Source organism: Otolemur garnettii, unplaced genomic scaffold (genome assembly GCF_000181295.1).
Source record: "Otolemur garnettii isolate 467f Iridium unplaced genomic scaffold, OtoGar3 scaffold00001, whole genome shotgun sequence".
NCBI lineage: Eukaryota > Metazoa > Chordata > Mammalia > Primates > Galagidae > Otolemur > Otolemur garnettii.
Genome location: NW_003852396.1, coordinates 9177355 through 9197977, shown reverse-complemented (window position 1 = coordinate 9197977; position 20623 = coordinate 9177355). Strand labels below are relative to the sequence as shown.

General features: G+C 43.0%; 1 protein-coding gene across 1 annotated transcript in view; it reads left to right on the top strand.

Moving 5' to 3' along the window:
* The window catches only part of HEPHL1 (hephaestin like 1), a 71962-nt gene that overhangs the window by 45394 nt on the left and 5945 nt on the right, over window positions 1–20623 (top strand). The window contains exons 11-17 of the mRNA XM_003780820.2: window positions 1632–1844; window positions 4214–4427; window positions 8809–8948; window positions 11419–11559; window positions 17228–17334; window positions 18786–19008; window positions 20342–20481. Of these exons, the coding sequence (XP_003780868.1) occupies window positions 1632–1844; window positions 4214–4427; window positions 8809–8948; window positions 11419–11559; window positions 17228–17334; window positions 18786–19008; window positions 20342–20481 (1178 nt within the window). The remainder of the gene's footprint in view (window positions 1–1631; window positions 1845–4213; window positions 4428–8808; window positions 8949–11418; window positions 11560–17227; window positions 17335–18785; window positions 19009–20341; window positions 20482–20623) is intronic.

Sequence of the window (20623 nt, the reverse complement as noted above, 5' to 3'; positions counted from 1 at the left end):
GGCAGGCAAGGACTAAATTTATTAGCACCTTGATTTACATGTGTACCTTTTTAACATTTGATGGGCAAAATTTAGACCAAGATTTGCCAAAGCATTATCCAGGATATTTTTTTCCAGAAAATGTGGTGTTCTCAGAAGCCCCAGGCCTTCTTGAAATTTCTAACATTAATCTCATATTTTAATACAATTACCGAGCACCACTGGTTCTGCCGACAAGAAATAAAAAGTAATTTTGTTTGCTAATGGGATTACAAAGCATGTTTATGTGTATGTCAATTGTTCCTTCCTGACAGGGACACTAGCAGGGAGTAGGAGAGGGGTAGAATATTTATCTCTCTTTGGGGCATCAAATGTGAGACCTAATTATGTGTATCACCTGTCAGATGTTGTTATTCAGTTGGTGCTCCTCTCTACACGGTGGGGATGTGGCTTCTCAATTCCTCCCAAGGCACTGCCTCAGAGAGATAAAAACAATTTGCCATTCTGGAAGCACAGAAAGTCTTCATGTCTAAGTAATCATTATTAAAGTCCCTGCAGTTATTTTATTGGGGTAAGGAAGTAGGAGTTATCGTAAAGCAAATTTATTTACTCAAGAACTAACCTCTTATAAACATAGTGATCCCACACTCCCCCAAATTCCCTCTCCAGTGACCAGACATACAAATACAGTGTCACTTGAATGAAAGTTTTTCAGATGATTCTGAATCCATGTAAACAGGAAAAGGATGTCTGATAACTTCTAGGAGAAAATGCAATGCCACTGGCAAATGAGGGTCTGACAGAATTAAACGTATTAGTAACCAAGGAAGAAACATTTAACATAGGAGATGATAGGATAAAAACCTCCAAAGAAAATGATCCTCACATCAAAAGTGTTAGAGAGACCGGGCATGGTGGCTCACACCTATAATCCCAGCACTCTGAGAGGCCACGCAGGTGGATCACCTAAGCTCAGGAGTTCTAGGCCATCCTTAGCAAAGCAAGCCCTGTCTCTACTAAAAATAAAAAAAAAAAAAAAAAAAAAAAACTAGCCAGAGGATATGGCTGCACCTGTAGTCCCAGCTACTTGGGAGGCTGAGGCCCCAGGAGCTCTTGAGCCCAAGAGTCTGAGGTTGCTATGAGCTATGCTGGCATCACAGCACTCCACCAGGGAGACTGAGTGAGATTCTGTTTCAAAAAATAAAAACAGAGTGTTAGAGAAGAATATGGAGGAATTAGTGAAGTCATTAAAATGCTTACAAGAATGGTACTCTTTATAATATGTAAAAATAAAACACAAACTGAAGGATATTATCTCCATAACATGCCATGAACCAGTTTTGTCAAAAAAATGTCAGAAAACAACCTGGGTTATTCCTTATTGATTCTTGGAATCAGTGTCCTTGCATATGTGTTGTTAATATGACATTTTAGTAATTTTAGTATATTTTCATTATTAACTTTGGGCTCTATTTTAAGTTGATTTGCTATTTGGCTTTTTCCCAGTACTATTTTTTTCTGATAACAAGGATCTTCTGTCAATAGTTTTACATACTTGAATATCCCTCCCAATGTTTTCCACTAAGATGGTATATTTTCAGCACATCTACATAATCATAGCAGCCTCTGACTATCTTTTTCCTTCCTGTTAGCTGTCAATGGCTACATGTACGGCAACCAGCCAGGCCTGAACATGTGCAAAAAGGATAGAGTTTCTTGGCATATGATTGGATTGGGTACTGACACCGACATGCATGGAATTTCCTTTCAAGGGAACACCATCCACCTCCGAGGGACTCACCGAGACTCCCTCACCCTGTTTCCCCACATGGCCACGACAGCATTCATGCAACCAGATCGTGCAGGTAAACATGGAGGGTCCACCTTAAGGCCCCATCCTCTTCGAGTCCTCTCCTAGAAGAAATTGATAGACTTGGGGCACTTCAGGGGGTGTTGAAATGGATGTAATCTTGATTAAAATCAGATATTTCGCTCAGTTTATCAGTCCAAACATACAGTGTAAAGGACGTAGGAGAAGCATCTAAAATAACATCTGTGAAGCAAAAGTAGGAGCCCTCTGAATGACAATCCATGACAAAGTCAGCCCTGACACACAGGGATGTCTGTGCTCACTAAGCATGAACATCACTCCAGGTGTCTCTCTGAAGCATCTACAGGCACCAACAGCCCAGGAGATGCTTCCAGACTACGGATACAACCACCACCATTGCAGTTGGGTCTGCCTTCTCTAGGGACCGATAGCAGCCTCTTGATGGGTTATTTGGAGACTTCTATCTTTTTATTCTGTTGGGCACTCTTGGTTTTCCCACAGAGCAAGCTGCACTGGGTTTGCAGTCCATGGACGTCTCCGTAAAATGCCATTACCTACAACTGCCTCTCTCAGATATTCCAAGCTAATTAGATAATTGGAATGTTTTAATAAAAGACATGGAGCAAGCTATGAGAGCACATGCTAAGTGCTGCATGAAAAGTGAGAAGAGCCAGTGTTACGGGCCTTCCCATGTTTTCTTCTGTCTTAAGACACCAATATGTTACCAAGATGAGTACTTGCCATTTTTTTTAAGTGGATCTCTACTTTGCTTCACACAGAAACTACAGTTTTGGTGCCTTCATGTCATCAATTAAGAACTTGAGGCTTGGGCTTCTATACCCTTGATCAAAGACTCCCTGACACCAGGAGCTCCAGAATCTTTGCCTTATAAACTTCACCAGTGCTTTATGTCTCTACGTTAATATAGTTAAGAATTATGAATCACTCAAGAGATGGCTTGGACACAATGATTTTTTAAAAATACATTCCTTAAGGACAAAGAGGACAGGGAATGGTGGAAATAGCCAAATCATTTTAATCCATAGAAGTAGGCTCTCAAAGCTAAAGCTGGCCAGAATGATTTTAGAGAATTAGCCACTCACCCCAGTGTCTTGATCATTACTCATGCACTCTATGGGCTTCTAAAAAGCTCTATAAGATTGTTTTCTAGTTAGATTGTTTTCTGTTAGATTGTTTAGACTGTTTTCTGGTTTATGTTTGGTGATGCATTTACAATTGTGACTGCTGAAAAGCTTGATCATTTCATCAATCCCTGTCCCTTTCCTATAAGCCAAGACGGGTGCTCAAAAGGGGGGCAACTGTAGGCTACAACTCAAAGATTTCTTTTTTGTTCTTAAAGAAGATAATTTCTTGGCTATTGAAAAGCCACAATCAACACGTAAGTAATGGGCTGCCTGGAAGAAACCGAATGCAGAGCGCAGTGTTTCCAAGTCTGTCCCCAGAGGCTTTCTCTGTGGTTTCCCAAAGCCCTTCATTACCGTCCTCCTTAGTGCCTGGCAGTGCTTGGGAGCCCATTAAATCAGCAGTTTTTGCTCATCTAGGAGTAACTTGCAATAGTTACACAACTGAGTGATACTGTAGCAGGTAGAAGGATCTCTGTGTGTTGCAGACGGTTGCTAGTGATTAGTGACACTAATCACTCACCTCTAAGAACAGAGTTTACAAGAGAAAGAGAAGATTTATTGATTTAATAATTTCATTGAGAGTTACCATCTTCATTAATTTTATTGATTTTATGGTGAGTGCAGTTAGGTTATATCTACCAGTGCATCTAGAAATTCATTTTTAAAAATCACATAATTTCCAGTCAGATATGATTGCTGGCATTATGTAGAAAAATTTAGGTTTTTTTTTTCTTTTTTCTTTTCATCTGGCATAATGTAAACCTGCCACTGGAGATGAGAAACTCCTTTGATAATAATAGTATCTTACATATTTATTGCACTTTTTAATTTATGAAATCCTTTAAGGGCAAAAGACATGGCTTCAGAAATGTGGCCTAATTGAATTTTGTTTAGGATGATCATCTCACAGATAATTAGTTCTTTCTAAACTGGGCTGGGCTAAGATAACCACACCTACTGGTGATTTTACGGAAGAAACCCTTTTCTAGTAACTGTGCATTATGGGGAAGACCCAGAGAAGACTTCTTGTAGTCTTACGACAACCTTGTAAGTTTTTTTAAATGGCACCCTCCAAGTAAATATATTTAAAGTAGTTTATTCCCCTTGGGGTCTGATTTTAAACTGCTATCAAATCGATATTTTGAAAATCCACCTTGTTGGTTATTTATTTTGGAAAAAATACATAGATTTGCTAAAAAACAGACCAATAACAACAAAAGATGGAGCAGCGCACACTACCAGGCCGTTTCTCTTCCAGGTACCTTCAGGGTGCTCTGCGCCACCATGTACCACCTCTTGAGAGGCATGGGCCAGATATATGAGGTCAGCGGCTGTGGCAACAAGGACCCTTTTGAGCAGCCGTACCGGATGATAAGAACGTTTTACATCGCTGCTGAAGAGGTAGAATGGGATTATGCCCCTAACAAAAACTGGGAGTTCGAAAAGCTGCCCTTGGACGCGAGAGGGGAAAGGTACACAGGCGACGCCTCCAGTCTCTTCGGTGGGATCGCGCACGCTTTTAGCCAAGGCAGAAACTTAAAAACGCCCTGGGTTTGCCGTCAGGTTCTGGCAGAGTCTTTCACTTACGTGCACAGGTTGGGGAAGCTGGTCAGCTCCGCCCCTGTAAGGCTCCCCAGCTCCGGGCCGCCGCGGGTTCCCTGCGGCAGAGGGATGGACGGATGCGTCCGGGGGGCGAGCGCGGAGGGAAAGGTCTAGGGAACGAGGCAAATCCCACCGTGACAGTGGGACTGGGAAGACAGCCGGGGCAGAGGAGGCAGAGACGGTGAGAGGAGGTGTGGGTCGAGGGGAATTGAGGCTGAGCGCCCATCCGGGCGGGACAACTGGGGAGGGGCCGGAGGCCGTAGCCTGCGGAGAGATAGGATAGATAGACGGGAGAGATCGCCTGCGGATTGGGATAGGAAGGACAGGTCTCTCCACTAGGCCCTGTACCCAGAAAGTCCGCAAGATTGACCCTCCCTTGAAAGCACTATGGCCAGTGCTGCCTGCTGGAGCCAGCAGCGGGCTTGGGAGCGCCGGTCCGCTACTGCCCTAGGCGGGCGAGCCCAGCGACCGAGCTCCGCAGGGTGCACTGGGGTGCAGTTAAACAGCAGAGTCAGGCACAGAATGCAGACTTACAACACCAAGGTCAACAGCCTGGGCTTGCCAACAACCCACTGTTTCGGTTTACGGTCCTGATACGCAGATGTGGAAACTTGGGTGCAAAGGGTCAAGGCGCCTGGCTAGTCATTGGCAGAGTGGGAATTCAGCCTAGATCTTTTGAACCACAGATCTGTGATCCCTCCAGCGCACCACGTTGCCCTTCACGCCCCAGGTCCTTTTTGTTCTTCCTTGCCGCCTACCCAGAGCCCTTCCACCACACTCCACTCCCCCCGCCTCGTATAACATTCAAGGGCTGTGACATACACAAAGAACTGCACAGCACGAGGGTTTCACGTGTTGTTCTTTGTTTTGAGGGGGGCGGGGGTGGGTCCACACTTCTGGAAAAGGGAGTATAACAGTGCCACCTTCTGGATAAATGAAAAAAGACACAAACAAACCCCCACCTCCACCCCCAATGACTCCTCCCTTGGGAAAGATTTGCCTCAAGAACAGGAGGATTTAAAATCCATTCAACTGTTCACTGATCTACGTGTTAAACCAGACACCCCTCTTCTGCAAAACTACTGCTGTCAGCTAAAGACTGAGGCTTGTTCAGTGGAAAATGAAATGAATTCTAATTTGTCCTTTTGTAAAATGATTATTTCATTAAAAGGCCGCCATAACCAAAGAAATAATTGTATAATAATTTGGTCATGTGTACAATCTTAGCCTATGAATGTACACAAATTACAGCCTTCATTATTTTCTTACACTCATTTTCACTCATGCTTTAGACCCCCATCCCTCTGGACTAGCAGGAAGGTCTAGTTTCAGTCTTCTAAAACTATCTCCCAAGTAACGTAGAAATTGCTGATAGGGAAGGGAGGGTACAATACCATAATTCCATCCATTTTATGTCACTCTGGTTATTGCCCATAAATAGATAAGAGCAATTGCAGTAAAGGACATGTTCATGGTTCACCAGATGCTATAGATAAAAACTCAATACAGAATAGAAATAACAAGGGCTCCCAGGGCACATTTGTGGTATCTCTGTAAATAAAAGCCCAGGGACAAATGCCCCTTTTGTGCCCATGTCAATTTCTGTGCTTCTGCACTTTGCCCCAAGGCCATGGTGGGGCACATCTGGTTTTTGAACTGCCTCTTGATACTGGTTATCCCTGAGACGTTTACTGTCCTGATCAGCACAGACCTTCTGCGCCAACTTGGAACATGTAAATCCTTCTTTAGGGGATTCCTAAGAACATGCTGGAGAGGCGTCAGGATTCTAGAAAGGCAAAAAATAAGTCTATCCACGCAGTGACAAGGGGGTAGTTTGTGCAGTGGGTGGAAATTTGAAAACAAATTAAGTTTTGATAGAAAAATGTGTCTTCCTAGTACCTGAGCTTGTGGACTGATATATGTGCAATTTAACCATCTGCAGCGATCAGATGAGCCCCACTGTCTGCCAGGCACTTTGCTAGGGTTTTATTTGCAAGCCTTCTCTGACATTATCCTCACTGCATACTTGACCTATTTGCTCAGCTCTGCTCAGCACCTCATGCACCATCCCCACAAGATGATAATAAAGCACGTGCCTATCCTGTGCTCACCACGTGCCTGACGTAGTGTTTTACAGCTATTAACTCATATTCCCCATGCCAGTCCCTTAGCAGGTGCATTTTGCAGGGGAAAAAAGTTGGAACACAGCAGAATGTGGCTGCAGGGTCTGTGCTGGTCACCACACATGTTTCTAGGAAACATGGAAAAATGAAAGTAGAAGAAAAGTTCTCTTCCCCTGGGAAGCATCCAGGCCAGGGGGGACGGTATATGTGCCTGTATTAAATACCTACTATGTGCTGGGCATTGCACAAAGTGCTGGTAAAACAATATGGAGAAGGAAAGACAAGGTCCTTTCCCACATAGAATTCCTGGTCCCTGGGGAAACTTCAAAACAAGCAGAGGAGTGAGGCAGCCACTGTGAGAGGGGAAGGGCAGAGCGCAGTGGCAGCTTATTGCTGAAGCACACAGCCCCATCTTGGGGATAGGTGGGCCGTGGGCTGGTGGTCAGGGAAAGGGACTGGAGGGAAGGAGTCTTCGAGCTCTGACATGAAGACTAGGTCAGTTGACGGGGTAGGAAGCACACTTTTGGCCGGGAGGGTGAACACATCCCATTCAAGACAGTGAATGGGTGGAGGACAGTGGTAAGAAATGAGACTTGGGAGGTGACAAACACAATAGAGAAGGGGCTTTGGAGCCAAGTTGAGGAGTGTGGCAGTGGAAAGCCATAAAAAGTCTTTATATAAGAATTAACCTGGTTGAATTTATAGCTTAGGACTCCTCTGCCTGCAGTGTGGAGAGTAGAGGGAAGAGAGGTGTTTTGGGGGCAGGGAGAATGGTTAGGACCATTTCCAGCTCACACAGGTCAGTGAAGCGGGTAGCTGAAATCAGAAGGCAGACAGTTCTCAGGGGGAGACGGCAGGAGGTGAGCCTTACTATGTTTGCCAGGTAAAATTAGTGGATTGTTTTCATCTGTCTTTTGTGATGATCTACTTTGGCGATAGATTAAATAGGCCATGTGTGAGCAGTCCATCATTATTATTTGTGGATTCTGCTTTTGCACGTTTCCCTACTTGCTAAAATTTATTTGTAACCCCTCCCAATCAATTCTTGTGACTCTTTTGTGGTCATTCACAGATATTCATAGGGTAGCAAAAATTTTAAGTTTCCTGATGTACATGTTTCCAGCTGAGCTGAGCTATTTCCTTCCTCCACAAGGAATCTCTCTGCTTTCCCCCTTCAGCTCTCACACTGTAAACAAGTGTTTGGGGGTCTATTTACTGCCACAGTTTTTGAATTTGTGTGCTTTGTGTTGGAGCTTTCACTGTTTAAAATGCCCCCACCCTGAAAGCATAGTGCTGAAGCAATGTCAAGGGCAAGAAGGCTGTGATGTGCCTTACAGGGAAAATATGTGTATGAGGCAGGCTTTGTTCAGGCATTGGTTATAGTGCTGTTGGCTGCTGAGTTCAATGTTATTAAATCAGCAATATAAATTTAAAAAGGTGTCTTTCAACAGGAACACACAGAGAACAAAGTTACATGTTGATCTGTTGATGAAAATATTGTGACTAGGAGTTTGAGGGAAGCTACCCCTATATTTTCCCTAGGAACGATGGCTCCATATTCTTTAGTTCAGTATTCACAGTGACTTTCTAGAACATAACTACCATGAATAACAAGAGTCAACTGTATTTGCCTATATTTGCATATGGGTATATGCACAATATATATAACCACAGGCCTTCTTGTGATCTTTCCAAGTGGAAAACAGCCTAACCACATATGGAACAATACATAGGAAATGTGGAGGAATCAGGGTGTAGAGGGTGGATGTGTGTGAATGTGCTTGTGCACAGGTGCACATGTGTGAGCTGAGTTCACCCCAAGAAGAGAAGTCACGGGGTCCTTAGGAGTCTCTAAGGTCAGTCCCACCCAGCACCCAGCAGGCATTTCCAAGGTTGGGCTGTGGGCTGCCGGGCTGCCAATAGCAGAACCTAAGGAGCCTCAAAGTGCAGAATCTGGGCCCCACTCTCAGAGTTTGGTGCAAAAGGCCAGCTCCCCAGGGAGCCTGTGATCACAGCCAGCACAGCCAAGCTTGGGGAGCACCTCTCTGGAGTCCCCCTGAATCACTCAGGAGCACTCCAGGTTTTTCTGTCTTTGGCAACTTTAATTTCCGATGCTTTTGACTTTCAGACATGGAGATATATTTATGAACCACACTGAAAATTGGATTGGCTCTCAGTACAAGAAGGTGGTTTACAGGGAATACACCGATGGAGAATTTGTGGAGATCAAAGCCCGGCCACCACGAGAAGAGCACTTAGAACTCCTGGGTATGGCTCAAGTTTCAGCCGTGCAGTGTCGCCCCATAGCATGCACATAGGCACACACATGCACCGGCACACACATGTCCTGTTAGATGTGTACCTGGAAGGGACAGAGGAACAGAGTAGCTTGACAGCATTTGCCCAAGTGCAGTATGGTCTTGCGCTGCCATTACCAGGGCGGGTGCTGTGTGCTCAGTCCATACAAAGAACAGTCCTGTTGAGTCCACCAGGTAACACACAAGTGGAGTCCACGCCAGCGGGCAGCCTGGCTGGTGTCTGATATTCCACAGCTTCTTCCCAACACTTCTGCTGAACCAGGAAATTTTAATTTGAAACAATTTGATGTTTCAGAACCACAGCCAGAGTGCTTGAATAACTTCTTCAAGGTCCTGGATTATCCATGCACAGTGTCATCATAACACACCATAAAAATAATGACCAAACAGCAGCCCCTCTGTGCAAGGGCGCAGAGGGTGGAAGGTCTGGTTTCAGTTTGAGAGGCCCGGACTTCTGGCCTTCTCAGAGCCCAGGCTGCACACCTGGCGACCAGAGGTGACCTTCCCACTTTCTTTCTCCACTTGTGTTCACCTGGGAGTCACTAGAAATGACTCCATCTTGGAAGACCTTAAGGCAGAGGGCTAACCTAGAGGACTCTTGAAGTCCTGTTCTGCCTTTGAACACATAAGCAGTATGGCCTTACACATAGGCAGTACAGTATTAGAGAAAGGCCCCATGCCTCCTGGCTTCTCAAATTGTTAAAGGCTTCATCCACCCTTCCCGCACCTCCACGGTCTGTTAAAATTCACATGTGAGCTTGTTTATCACACCGGACAAGCAAATCAGCCCGGCTGAAAGCATTCATTCATTTGCTCGAGCAGTGCATGTTGACAGAGCTCTACAGACAAGGTGCTGGCCTTGCTGTGAGGGCTGGGTTGTGTCCCCAAAGAGCCTTGGTTAGGTTCTACTCAGTAAAATGACACAAATCACTGACTTCATCAGAGTCAAGCCCAACAGCACTTTGGCCAAGGGGGGTGTGAAGCTGATTCATTCATTTTCTGTAGCTTAGAGGCCTGGGTTACTCCAGTTGTTCAAAGGGGACCAGCAGGTACCCCTCCCATTCATTACTGTTCCCCAGCAGCAGCCTGTCACCTTGTAAGTCAGTAGGCGTTAGCTCTCGCTACCTACACTGTCAGTGTGTGCAACTTAAGCAGGTATAGTGAGTATACAGGTTATAATTGCCAGGTATGTTTATGCTGCACCGACCTGTAATTACACCCAAACTTACTGTTTAAGAACATGTGTGGAATTTTCTTTCCTAGCTTCATCATAAAAAAAAAAAGAATGCTTTTTCAGAACTTCCTGATTCACACAAAAAATTTTCTTCTGAAGAGAAAACAGTTCAACAAATTTTAGATTTATTTATGCTTTTGGAAGTCTTTCTCAGGAAAGCATTTAAAATCCTGGCTTGAATCAGTGAAGAATGGATGGGTGTGGCCAGACCACTGGTCGTGAGTGGATCTCCCTGTGACTGTAGAATGCACCAAATTCCCAAGACAGAAATGGCCCAGGGATCAGGTTTGAGGTGCTTCTGAAATGGGAGTCCCCTCACCATAAAGGCTGCCGTGAGTCTGTCAGAGTGGGGTGTGCACGTTCTGAGCCCTGCCAGGCGAGTGCTGGCATGGGCAGGGCAGCCACCCTGTGTCACCGAGGCTCTGTCAGACGGGTGTGGGCTCATCCCCATTGGCAAACGACGGCCTGATTGCTGCCGACAGATGCGTGCACATGTGAGGAGCTGCAGAACGGAGCTCAAGTACACAAATATTGAGAAACAGCATTGGTCACGCACTAGAGAATCACTGTATTGATTATAAATCAATACATCAATGCTTTTATTGCACTCAGATCTTTCAAATCCCCTTTATCCCATTATTTCCTTGGATCCTGGTTAGTTTTCATATATTCATTTATCAGATAATGAGCAATTTCAGACTAACCAAAGGTTACACATAGGGGGATTGCAACTGAAAGTCTCCATATCATGAGGATATATGGCTTTTTCTGGAATTTCTGTCTCAGTAGTAGTAAAAAGCTAAGCATTTATTGAGTACTTACTGTGTTTCAATGCACTGAAATAAGCACTTGACATGCATTATGGTATTTAATCCTTCTACATGTACAACTCTATGCAAAAGCTGATATTAACTCATATATCAGATAAGGAAATTGAGACGCAGATAAATTACATGACTTATCCAAGGTCTCTCTAATAAGTGAGGGAGGCAGAATCCAAACTCATGTGGTTCCCATTGCCAAAGACTACATGATATTTAATACTCCACAACATTGCCCTCTAAAGAAAGTGTACTCATGCAGAAGGTGGCCTTCATTTTATTTTGCTAAATGCAGCCAATGTATAACCTACATCAATGTTGAAAAGAGCGACGATCATGCACACAGGCCTATGTTTTGCATTTAGGCCCAATGATTCATGCCGAGGTGGGTGACTCAATCCTGATTATATTTAAGAACAAAGCCACGCGGCCCTACTCCATCTCCGCCCAGGGTGTAGAGGAGACGGATATGGGAAAGGAATACCAAGTGCCCGTGACAAATCCAGGTAAGTTACTCCAGAGGTCTGCTCCACCCTGGGGAGGACCCCAGTTTCAACTCTTTTCTCATCTCTGAGGAGTCTTGACGAGCTCCTCTCAACATCACTGCGCTTGGCTGTCATCTAGTTCTGGAATGAGATCATCTCATTCGTCCAGTGACCATGTGTTTATGGAATTTTTAGGACTCTATTAGGGACCTCAAGGGGTGGTAAGAAATAATAATGGCTAACACATATTGAATGTTGATTTTACACCAGCTACTATGTTTTATATTTAAAAAAGAAGAAATTTTGGGGTGGTGCCTATGGCTCAAGGAGTAGGGTGCTGGCCCCATATACCAGGGGTGGTGGGTTCAAGCCTGGCCCTGGCCAAAACCGAAAAAAAAAAAAAAAAAAGAAAGGAAACTTAAAAACCCATTTACCTTTGCAATACCTTGGTTAGGTAGAAACAAACGTATTTCATCAAATTTGACACTACTGGTTATAATATCCAGTGTTACCTTGTGTGTCACTGAAAAAAGAAAAACATGCTGTCAGTTAAACCTCATGCTCCGGCTTGGACAACCCATTCTGACTTCAGAACATGGAGCGTTTGCATCCTATAATCAGTGAAATACAGTGGTGTTATGTCCACTTAACAAATGACTGATGCATAGAGGGGTAAAGAACTTGACCAGGTCTTGTGCTAGTAACGGTAGAACCCGAGCCTGTCTGACTAGAGAGAGACTCAGCTCTTAGCCTCATATTACTCTCAAATGATAAAATGAGGTTTGGGGTGGGGGAGGGGAGGCAAGATTAGTAATTTCAGTAGTGATATAGATTTTACATGAACATGCTAGGTGGTGAAAATTTCAGGACTATTACTGGGAGTGTTTATAAAAGTTTTACAGAAGGAAAACCCATGAAGATGACTTGATTAGGAACAACAAGGGACAGGAATCATTAGGGGAAGCTTCATAAAGGAGGTAGAATTCTAGTTGGAGGGGGTGTGTGTTTTAAATTAATAAATTTTATTTTTATACAACAGTTTTAGGCCACAGCAAAATTGAACAAAAGGTTCAGAGATTTCTCACACACTCAGGGCCTCCTCCTTATCAAAGTGCACTCCCAGAGTGGGACATTTGTTACGACTGACATATTGTTAAGTCTTCTTGGAGAATTCTTATTGATAACTCTCCCGCTCTGAAATCTGCTGGGTCTGAAATCAATTCTGGGCATAGGCATGTGTTGCATAACAGTATTTCAGTCAACTGTTGCATGACCGTGTTTCTGTCAACCATGGACTTGTGTACAGCTGTGGTCCCATAAAGTTACTTTATTTCTTCTGCTTCTATGTTTAGTTATGTTTAAGTTCACAGATACATACCATTGTGTTACAATTGCCTGCAATATTTGATACAGTAAGGTGCTAATCAGGGCTGCGGCCTGGGAGCAGAAGGCTCTACCTCTTCCTAGTGTGGTAATTCCAACATTCTTACCATGTCTGACTCTGGTTCTGCTGTTTGTTCAGTTTCTTTGAATGATTTTTTTCCCCCTATTCAGTATGCTTTTGTAATTTTTTGGTTGAAAAGTGGACATTAGGTACTGACTAAAAGGAACTGTGGTAAACATGCCTTTAGTGATGGAGGAGTAAGGCATGTGGGGAGAGGAAGTGTCTCCGTGAATCGGTATTCGTCTTTTGGTGCAAACTGCTGCTGGACCATGAACCTCACCGGTTCTTCTCCACTTCCCCCACCTGAGGTGGAGAAGGGGGCTGGAGGGGGCTGGAGTTGGGTATTTCCCTCTAGGCAGTTAGACTCTGATGAAACTCCAGCAGCTAATCTTTGGTAAAATAATTTCTCCTGAAACTATTTTTTTTTTTCTTTGAGACAGAGTGTTATTGTCTGGTCCTGGTTAGAGTGTCCAGGTGTCAGCCTAGCTCACTGTAACCTCAAACTCCTGGGTTCAGGTGATCCTCCTGCCTTAGCCTCCTGAGTGGCTGGGCCTATGGGCACCTGCCACAATGCCCGCCAGGTGAGTTTTCCTGTTTTTAGTAGAGAGGGGGCATCTCTCTTGGCCCGGCTCACCTCAAACTCCTGAGCTTGAGCGATCCTCCCGCCTTCGCCTTTCAGCGTGGTGGCCTTATAAGCATGAGCCACCACACCCGGCCTCTCCTGAGACTTTTAAGGAGACCTTGTTAAGGGGAACAGCATGCTCTGGTGTTTTTGTCTTTTTTTTTTGAGACAGAGTCTCATTATGTCGCCCTCAGTAGAGTGTCGTGGTGCCACAGCTCACAGCAACCTCAAACTCTTGGGCTTAAGCGATTCTCTTGCCTCAGCCTCTTGAGTAGCTGGGACCACAGGTGCCCGCCACAGTGCCCCATTATTTTTGTTGTTGTTGTTGTTGTTGCAGTTTGGCTGGGGCTGGGTTAAAACCCCCCACCCTTGGTATAGGGGGCCGGCGCCCTACCCACTGAGCCACAGGTGCCAACCCTTTGGCATGTTTTAAAATAGTTTCTGTTCTCCTTCTCCTGGCAGGAGTTTTGGTTTGTTTGTTTGTTTGTTTGTTAATTTACTATATCTTAGACCTGGGAACCCCTTATGGCTAGGTTCCCCTGGAGTTTTTAATTCTCAAAATTGTCTACACTGAGACCCCAGCAGTTTGTCAACTATGGTTCAGGTTTCCTCACCCGCACTGGTTCCCACAGAGGTTTCTGTTCAGGGTTCCTCTCCCAGTAAGTTGTGATTCTCTACATCCACTTGTCAATCTTTCCAGTTAGTGGGTCACCGGTGTTCCCTGTGAACTCATTTCTCTAATAGATCTAAGAAGAGATGTGGATTTTTGTTTCACTGTTCACTGTTGTTAAGGTGGAGTGGCAATTTCTAAACTCTTCACATGCTGGGCCAGAAAGCAAAAGTCTTCTGTGTGTATGTTTTCTCTAACCACTAGCCCACCAGTGATCTAGTTAGGTTTTGAAAGAGGTATTGAAGGAAGAAAGATACTACAATTAGAAAGGCTTCCATTAAGACGTAGACAGTGGAAGTGTGGCTGTAATAAATGTCAAGATCTGCTGTGACCTACACTTGCAAACTTGATAGGAACCATAGATACAATTAGAGGGTAGTTATATTCCATTTTACCTTTTATGTAAAATAACATTAGAATCTTTAATACTATAGTAATTACAATAAGGTCATATAAACTTAAAAAAATAAAAATATATAAAAGAAAGAAAAAGAATCCACTGCATTGCTAGAAAAAGTTAGCAAAGTACCTGTACAAAGGTGAAGTCAGGGAAAGGAAAACCTTCCCCAGACACTGTTTCAACTCTCCCACTGCCTCTGCCCAGTGGAAGAAGCTTGTGCTGCTTCAAGAAACTTCTCATGAATATCCTGCCTATCCATTTATAGAAAAATACTGAAATAAATTTGGAGGTATCTTTGCAGTAGAACATTATGCAGCCAATAACTGACATTTTAAATAATTTTAATGAAATAGGGGAGACTTTTTTTGAGACAGAGTGTTAGGCAAACTACAAATATAGAAAAAAGGCTGGAAGTGAAATAAGTCAAAATATTAATAATAGTTATGTCTTCGCAGTGGTATTTTAAAGTGCTGTTCTACTTCACATTTTTTGTACTTTCTATATTTTCTAAAGTGGAGGTGTCTGGCTTTTATAGGTCAAAAAAGCCATTGAATAAAGTTATTCCTTTTTGATGGCTGAAAAGCAATTCCAGAGGGAAGAAGAAGGGTGACACTCAGGCATGGGGGGGCCCTCTGGCAGGGCTGTGGGCCAGCTGGGTGAGCCTTGGGGCTGCTGCGCCCTGAATGTGAGGACTGGCAAGGCACAGGGCCCCTCTGCACTGACTGGCCTTCTGAGAGCTCCTGAAGTGAGGGTCCTGGGGCTGGGGAGGAGAATGGACTAGATGGTGGCCAAGAAGCATTTTCTTCCTGAACTCAGAGGAAGAGATTCTTCCCAAGGGTTCCTGACAAGGCTGAAAAGTTTGGGAGAGCCCAGAGACTGGGGGAGGAGAAACAAGAAATTAACTTTATGCATGAAGCCCAAGCAAGGTGCAGGAGAAAGGCAGTCCAGGCGTGTGTGAGAAAAGGAGCACAGATCAGCACCTTAGGAAATTTCTCCAGCCTTTGAATTAAATCATTCAACACACATTTAGGGAGCATCTTCTTCACGTTCATTGCTGTACTTGCTGCAGGGAGAGCAATGGATTATTCCAACTTTAATAACACCAGCCTGGGGCCAGTTTGCATTTAGAAGCTAAATAATCGCTGTTCATCTTGTCATCAACAAGGCCTAGGACCTTGGAAACTAGATCTGAAGTTGTGTAGCTACCCACTGACGTATTAGCTGAAATGCAGCAAAGTTGCCTGCAGCCTGTGCTTCTGTTTTGCTTCGTGGCTCACATATTCAGCCATAGGTTTGTCGTTCTGATATTGTGGGGGGTGTGAGACACAAATAGTTCAAAAAGAGATGATGATAAAGTGTGGTTTTTATTTGGGACTTTTACAGTGTGACTGTCTTGCCAATTCAGGCCCTGGGTCAACCACAAGGGATGCCAGCGACACGGTGCCTGATGATAGGAGCCCGTATCTTTGTTATTACAGTAGTTCTTCCTTATCTGTGGTTTTGCTTTCTGTGGTTTCTGTCACTGCTATCAACTTTGGTTTGAAAATATTGAGATATCCCGAGAAAAAGAAGGCTATTTGTATAACTTTTATTATGCTATATTGTTATTGATACAATTATTCTATTCTATTATTAGTTATTGTTAATCTCTTGCTGTGCCTGACTTATAAGTTGAACTTTATTATAGGGATGTGTATGTGTGTGTGTATATATACATATGTATCATAGTCTATATAGGTTTCAGTACTATCTGTGGTTCTAAGCATCCACTGGGGGTCTTGGACTATATCCCCCAAAGATAAGGAGGAACAACCACAGTAGACATAAAAATTAATGCTTGTTGACTACTACAATGTGAGCCAGTACCCCATGTATCTAATTTCATTATTTCATTTAATCCTCACAACAATTTGAAAACTCTGATGACTAACCCACCTTACAGGTAAGGAAACTAAAGATCAGTGAAGGGAAGTAGCTTGCCAAATGTTGGGTAAATCAGAAGTGCAGGGTTGAGATGTGAAACTATGTCTTTCTGATTCTCTCTGGTTCTTACTGGATCTCACTTGCCCTCCTAAGCAACTTTCAAAGAAACTGATGTTCAAGTCCCAGACCCCAGATATTCTGATTTCATTGGTCTGGGGTGAGGCTTGAGCAGCAAGAGCTTACAAAGCTCCCTGGAGATTCTATAAGAGCACAAGGCTGAGACCTTCAATAACTAAGATGTGCTAAGGTCAGCTCCTGGAATGAAATTTGAAGAAAGTGAGGCAAAGATTAAGTCTCCATTTCTTGAATACTCTCCAGCTGACCATGGAAAAAGGCAAACCAGAGGAAGGCTGGAGTCTGAAATGATGAATCTGCCATTTCATTTTGAAACTATAGAAATCAGGGTGTGAGTTTAATAAGGATATTTCTAATGAATGGGTAATTCTCTCCAGAAATAAACATTAACAAAAATATATAAAGACTTGCTTTTATTTCCTCAGGTACATCATCTGGAGCATAGATAACTCTAATATTAATAAATTCTTTCTATTTTGTTTTATTTATTTACAGGAGAAATAAAAACTTACAGATGGAATATCCCTAAAAGGTCCGGTCCAGGGCCCTCTGATCCCAGCTGTATTCCCTGGGTTTACTATTCCAAAGTTAACTTTGTGAAGGTGAGGGGGAAAGAGCAATATAAAGACTTAAATAATATGGCTGTCAGCTGACTATTCAGGTCATCACAACTCAGGCCCGTGAGTTGTAGGGGTAGAATGATTTAGAGCAGGGACCTCATATGATGCCTTGCTGGCCAAATCCAGCCACACTCATTCATGTACATTGGCTATGGTTGTAACCAAGATGGTATGGCCCATAAAGTCAAAAACATTTGTCGTCTGGTGCTTCATTAAAATTTTTTTTTTTTTTTTGCTGACCCTTGATTTCAACTATAGAGGATAAAACAAACCAAATCCCAATGTTTTAATTACCAAATTAAGAGCTTTTGAGGTATATTAAAGCAAACGAGATTATGTCTGTAGGTAACAAGAGAATAAAAGTACTTACATAGTAACTTATTCATAGTTTGGGATGTATGAATCTATTCATTCTAACAGCATTACTAGGGCTACTAGGTATCACTTAGGAAAAGATAACATACGCCAGACATAGTAACTGAAACTACAAAACTATTTGAGTGATAAATAGTCCAAGTTAGAAATAAATGGCCAAGATTCAATATTGAATTTGAGTCAGGTATAGGTATATAAAACAACTGTAATCATTAATTATGTGTCATAGGCCAAAGTCCAAACTAAAGTCGTATTTTCTATAAAATGTAACCATTACTCATTATAGAAAAACAGGAGGAATTATCTTACCCTTCCTCTTAGAGCTTAGAAGGCTTGTGTTCATGTCCTTGGGTTGTAGAGGGCAGTATTGGAGTACAGGAGATAGACATACCAGGCTCTCCAAAAAATAAACGTACATATTGGAACTACGGTAAACCTGTGTTTGTTTGTTCATTTTTTATGCAGCTCAATAAGTATTTATTGAGCACTGAGGATATGCAAATGACTCTACAACTTTTGTTGTACTGCTGTCATGAAGAAACCTAAAACTTTGTAGGGAAAAATATAATAACACACGTCCACACTTACAGCTATCATATGTCTCTGAATCTGGTGAACTCTATAGGAGTGGTGGGCTGACCAAAGCACTATAGGAAGCTTTAGAAAGTCAAGGAAGAAACAGCATTATGAGCAAAGCTGAAGATAGGGAAGTAGGGGCATGTTTGAGACATGTTAAAGTCCCGTTTGGCTGTCGTATAGGGTCCAAAAGGAAAGCAGGGGGGAACTAAGAGAAGTTCAATGGGAGAGCAAAAGGAAGGGTTCACAGACTGGCCAAGAATTTTACTTTATTCTGTATGCCATGGAAAACCCCTTAAGACTTCTAGATATGGGAGTGGAGATTAATCTGGTGGTGATCTGGGAGATAGGCTACAGGTGGGGTGAATCAGAGCCAGAGAGAAGCCACTTTCTAGGCTAAAGTATTAAGATCCTACACTAGAATGGTGGCAGGTGGAATGGAATATCGCCAAATTGTTTAATTCAGTTTATTTTTCTTTTAGGATACATACAGCGGTTTGATGGGTCCTCTGATTGTATGTCGAGAAGGAATATTGAATGAAAGGGGCAGAAGAAGTGATGTTGATTATGAATTTGCTCTCTTGTTTTTGGTATTTAACGAGAATGAATCCTGGTATCTGGATGACAACATTAAGAAGTATCTCAATAAGGATCCACAAAGTTTTAAGCCCTCTGATGATTTTGAGGAGAGCAACAGAATGCACGGTAAATCAGGGGTTTAAAGAGAAGACCATTGTTGAAGTAAGCTTGGAAAAATTCCTATAACTGTAGAAGGCCACCTCCTCTGAGCCCTGCCCCCTCCCCGGGACACCTGGAGTGAAGCTTTCCTTCAGAGAGAACCAATTTAGCTATTTGTTGTCTGGCTGCAATGTCATTGAGGCTTTGAACCAACTTTCAGGGTCACATCATACCTCTGAATGCTGGGATCTCTAAACTGTGAGACTGTGATGTAATTCTTCAAACAGAAGTCATCACTTATTGCTGTATTTCTGTAATACATAATAACTTCAAATTTTAGGGCCTGGTTTATATTGTCTAGGCCAGTGTTTCTCAAACTTCTAATGCTGCAATGTATTTTCGTTGTTAAAAAGGGGTCACAACCCACAGGTTGAGAACCGCTGCTCTAGGCAATGAAACGCCATCACCAAATTTCTGTTTTAATGCGTCTATGTAATATTTAATTCCGTGTAATTTAAGGTGGGTTTGTTTGTTTCAGCAGGAGTAATGTATTCAGGTGCACACATCCATACTCTCTCAAGATGTACTTTCGACCAAAAGTACACAAAAGGGTGGGCTTTGCCCACAGTCATAAAACTGGCTGTTAATACAGATTACAGTAGCCGGATTCCTGATTCACTTACTGTCTCCCCTACCAACTCTGCTTCCCTCTACCAAAAGTCTTCTAGTGTGGTCTCTGTTTTTAGTGAGTGCAGCTGATTCGCCTGTGCTGGGATGCACAGCGTGAAAAGTCAGCAGGGAGCAGAGGCCTGAGAGTCGCTCTCATGTAAACTCAGTCTGCCTTGGTCATTGGATCATGCAGCTCAGCCTCCGGGGAGCTCTCCTTTTTTTGGAGATTCTGCTATAACTGGTTGATTAGGCTGAACTAGTTCAGGATTAAACTAGTTCTAAGACAGTCAAATATTAAGAACATATCTTCTACTTCATCAATTTTGATTTGTATAAACTTGTTTGTTTGTGCCTTGGACCACTCACTCAGCTATGAGATGCTACCGTGAGCCTGTAGCCTCCCTTGTAAAGATAATATGCTGAATAAATAAAGCAAACATTTCCACTGAGATATAGCTTTAGAAAATAAACTGCTATTTCTTCCTTCCTGGCTCTCATTGTATAGGGATTTCTGAATAATCTGAATTTTGAGTCTAGAATGGTGGGGACATTGGTAAGTGTGAGTGAGATTGTTACATGTTTACCAAATAAATGAAAATATCAGTGACCTAGAGACCTTTTTAAGCCATTGTAAAAACCAGATTAAGTATCTTCTCACTAACCAGAGGCTATTTTCTTTTCACCTTCTCAGCTATTAATGGAAAGATTTTTGGGAATCTCCAAGGCCTCATAATGAATGAAAATACCATGACCAACTGGTATTTGTTAGGGATAGGAAGCGAAGTGGACATCCATACCATCCATTACCATGCTGAGAGCTTTCTTTTCAAAGTAAGTGTATGCAGAATGCTTTGGGGAAGAATTTTGAACTACCAGATTCAAAGTATTTCCACTGAAGAGTAAGAGAGTTATTTGGCAATAATGCTTATGAGGGGTGGTGTTTCATAGTAGAGAATGGAACAGAATAATGTGA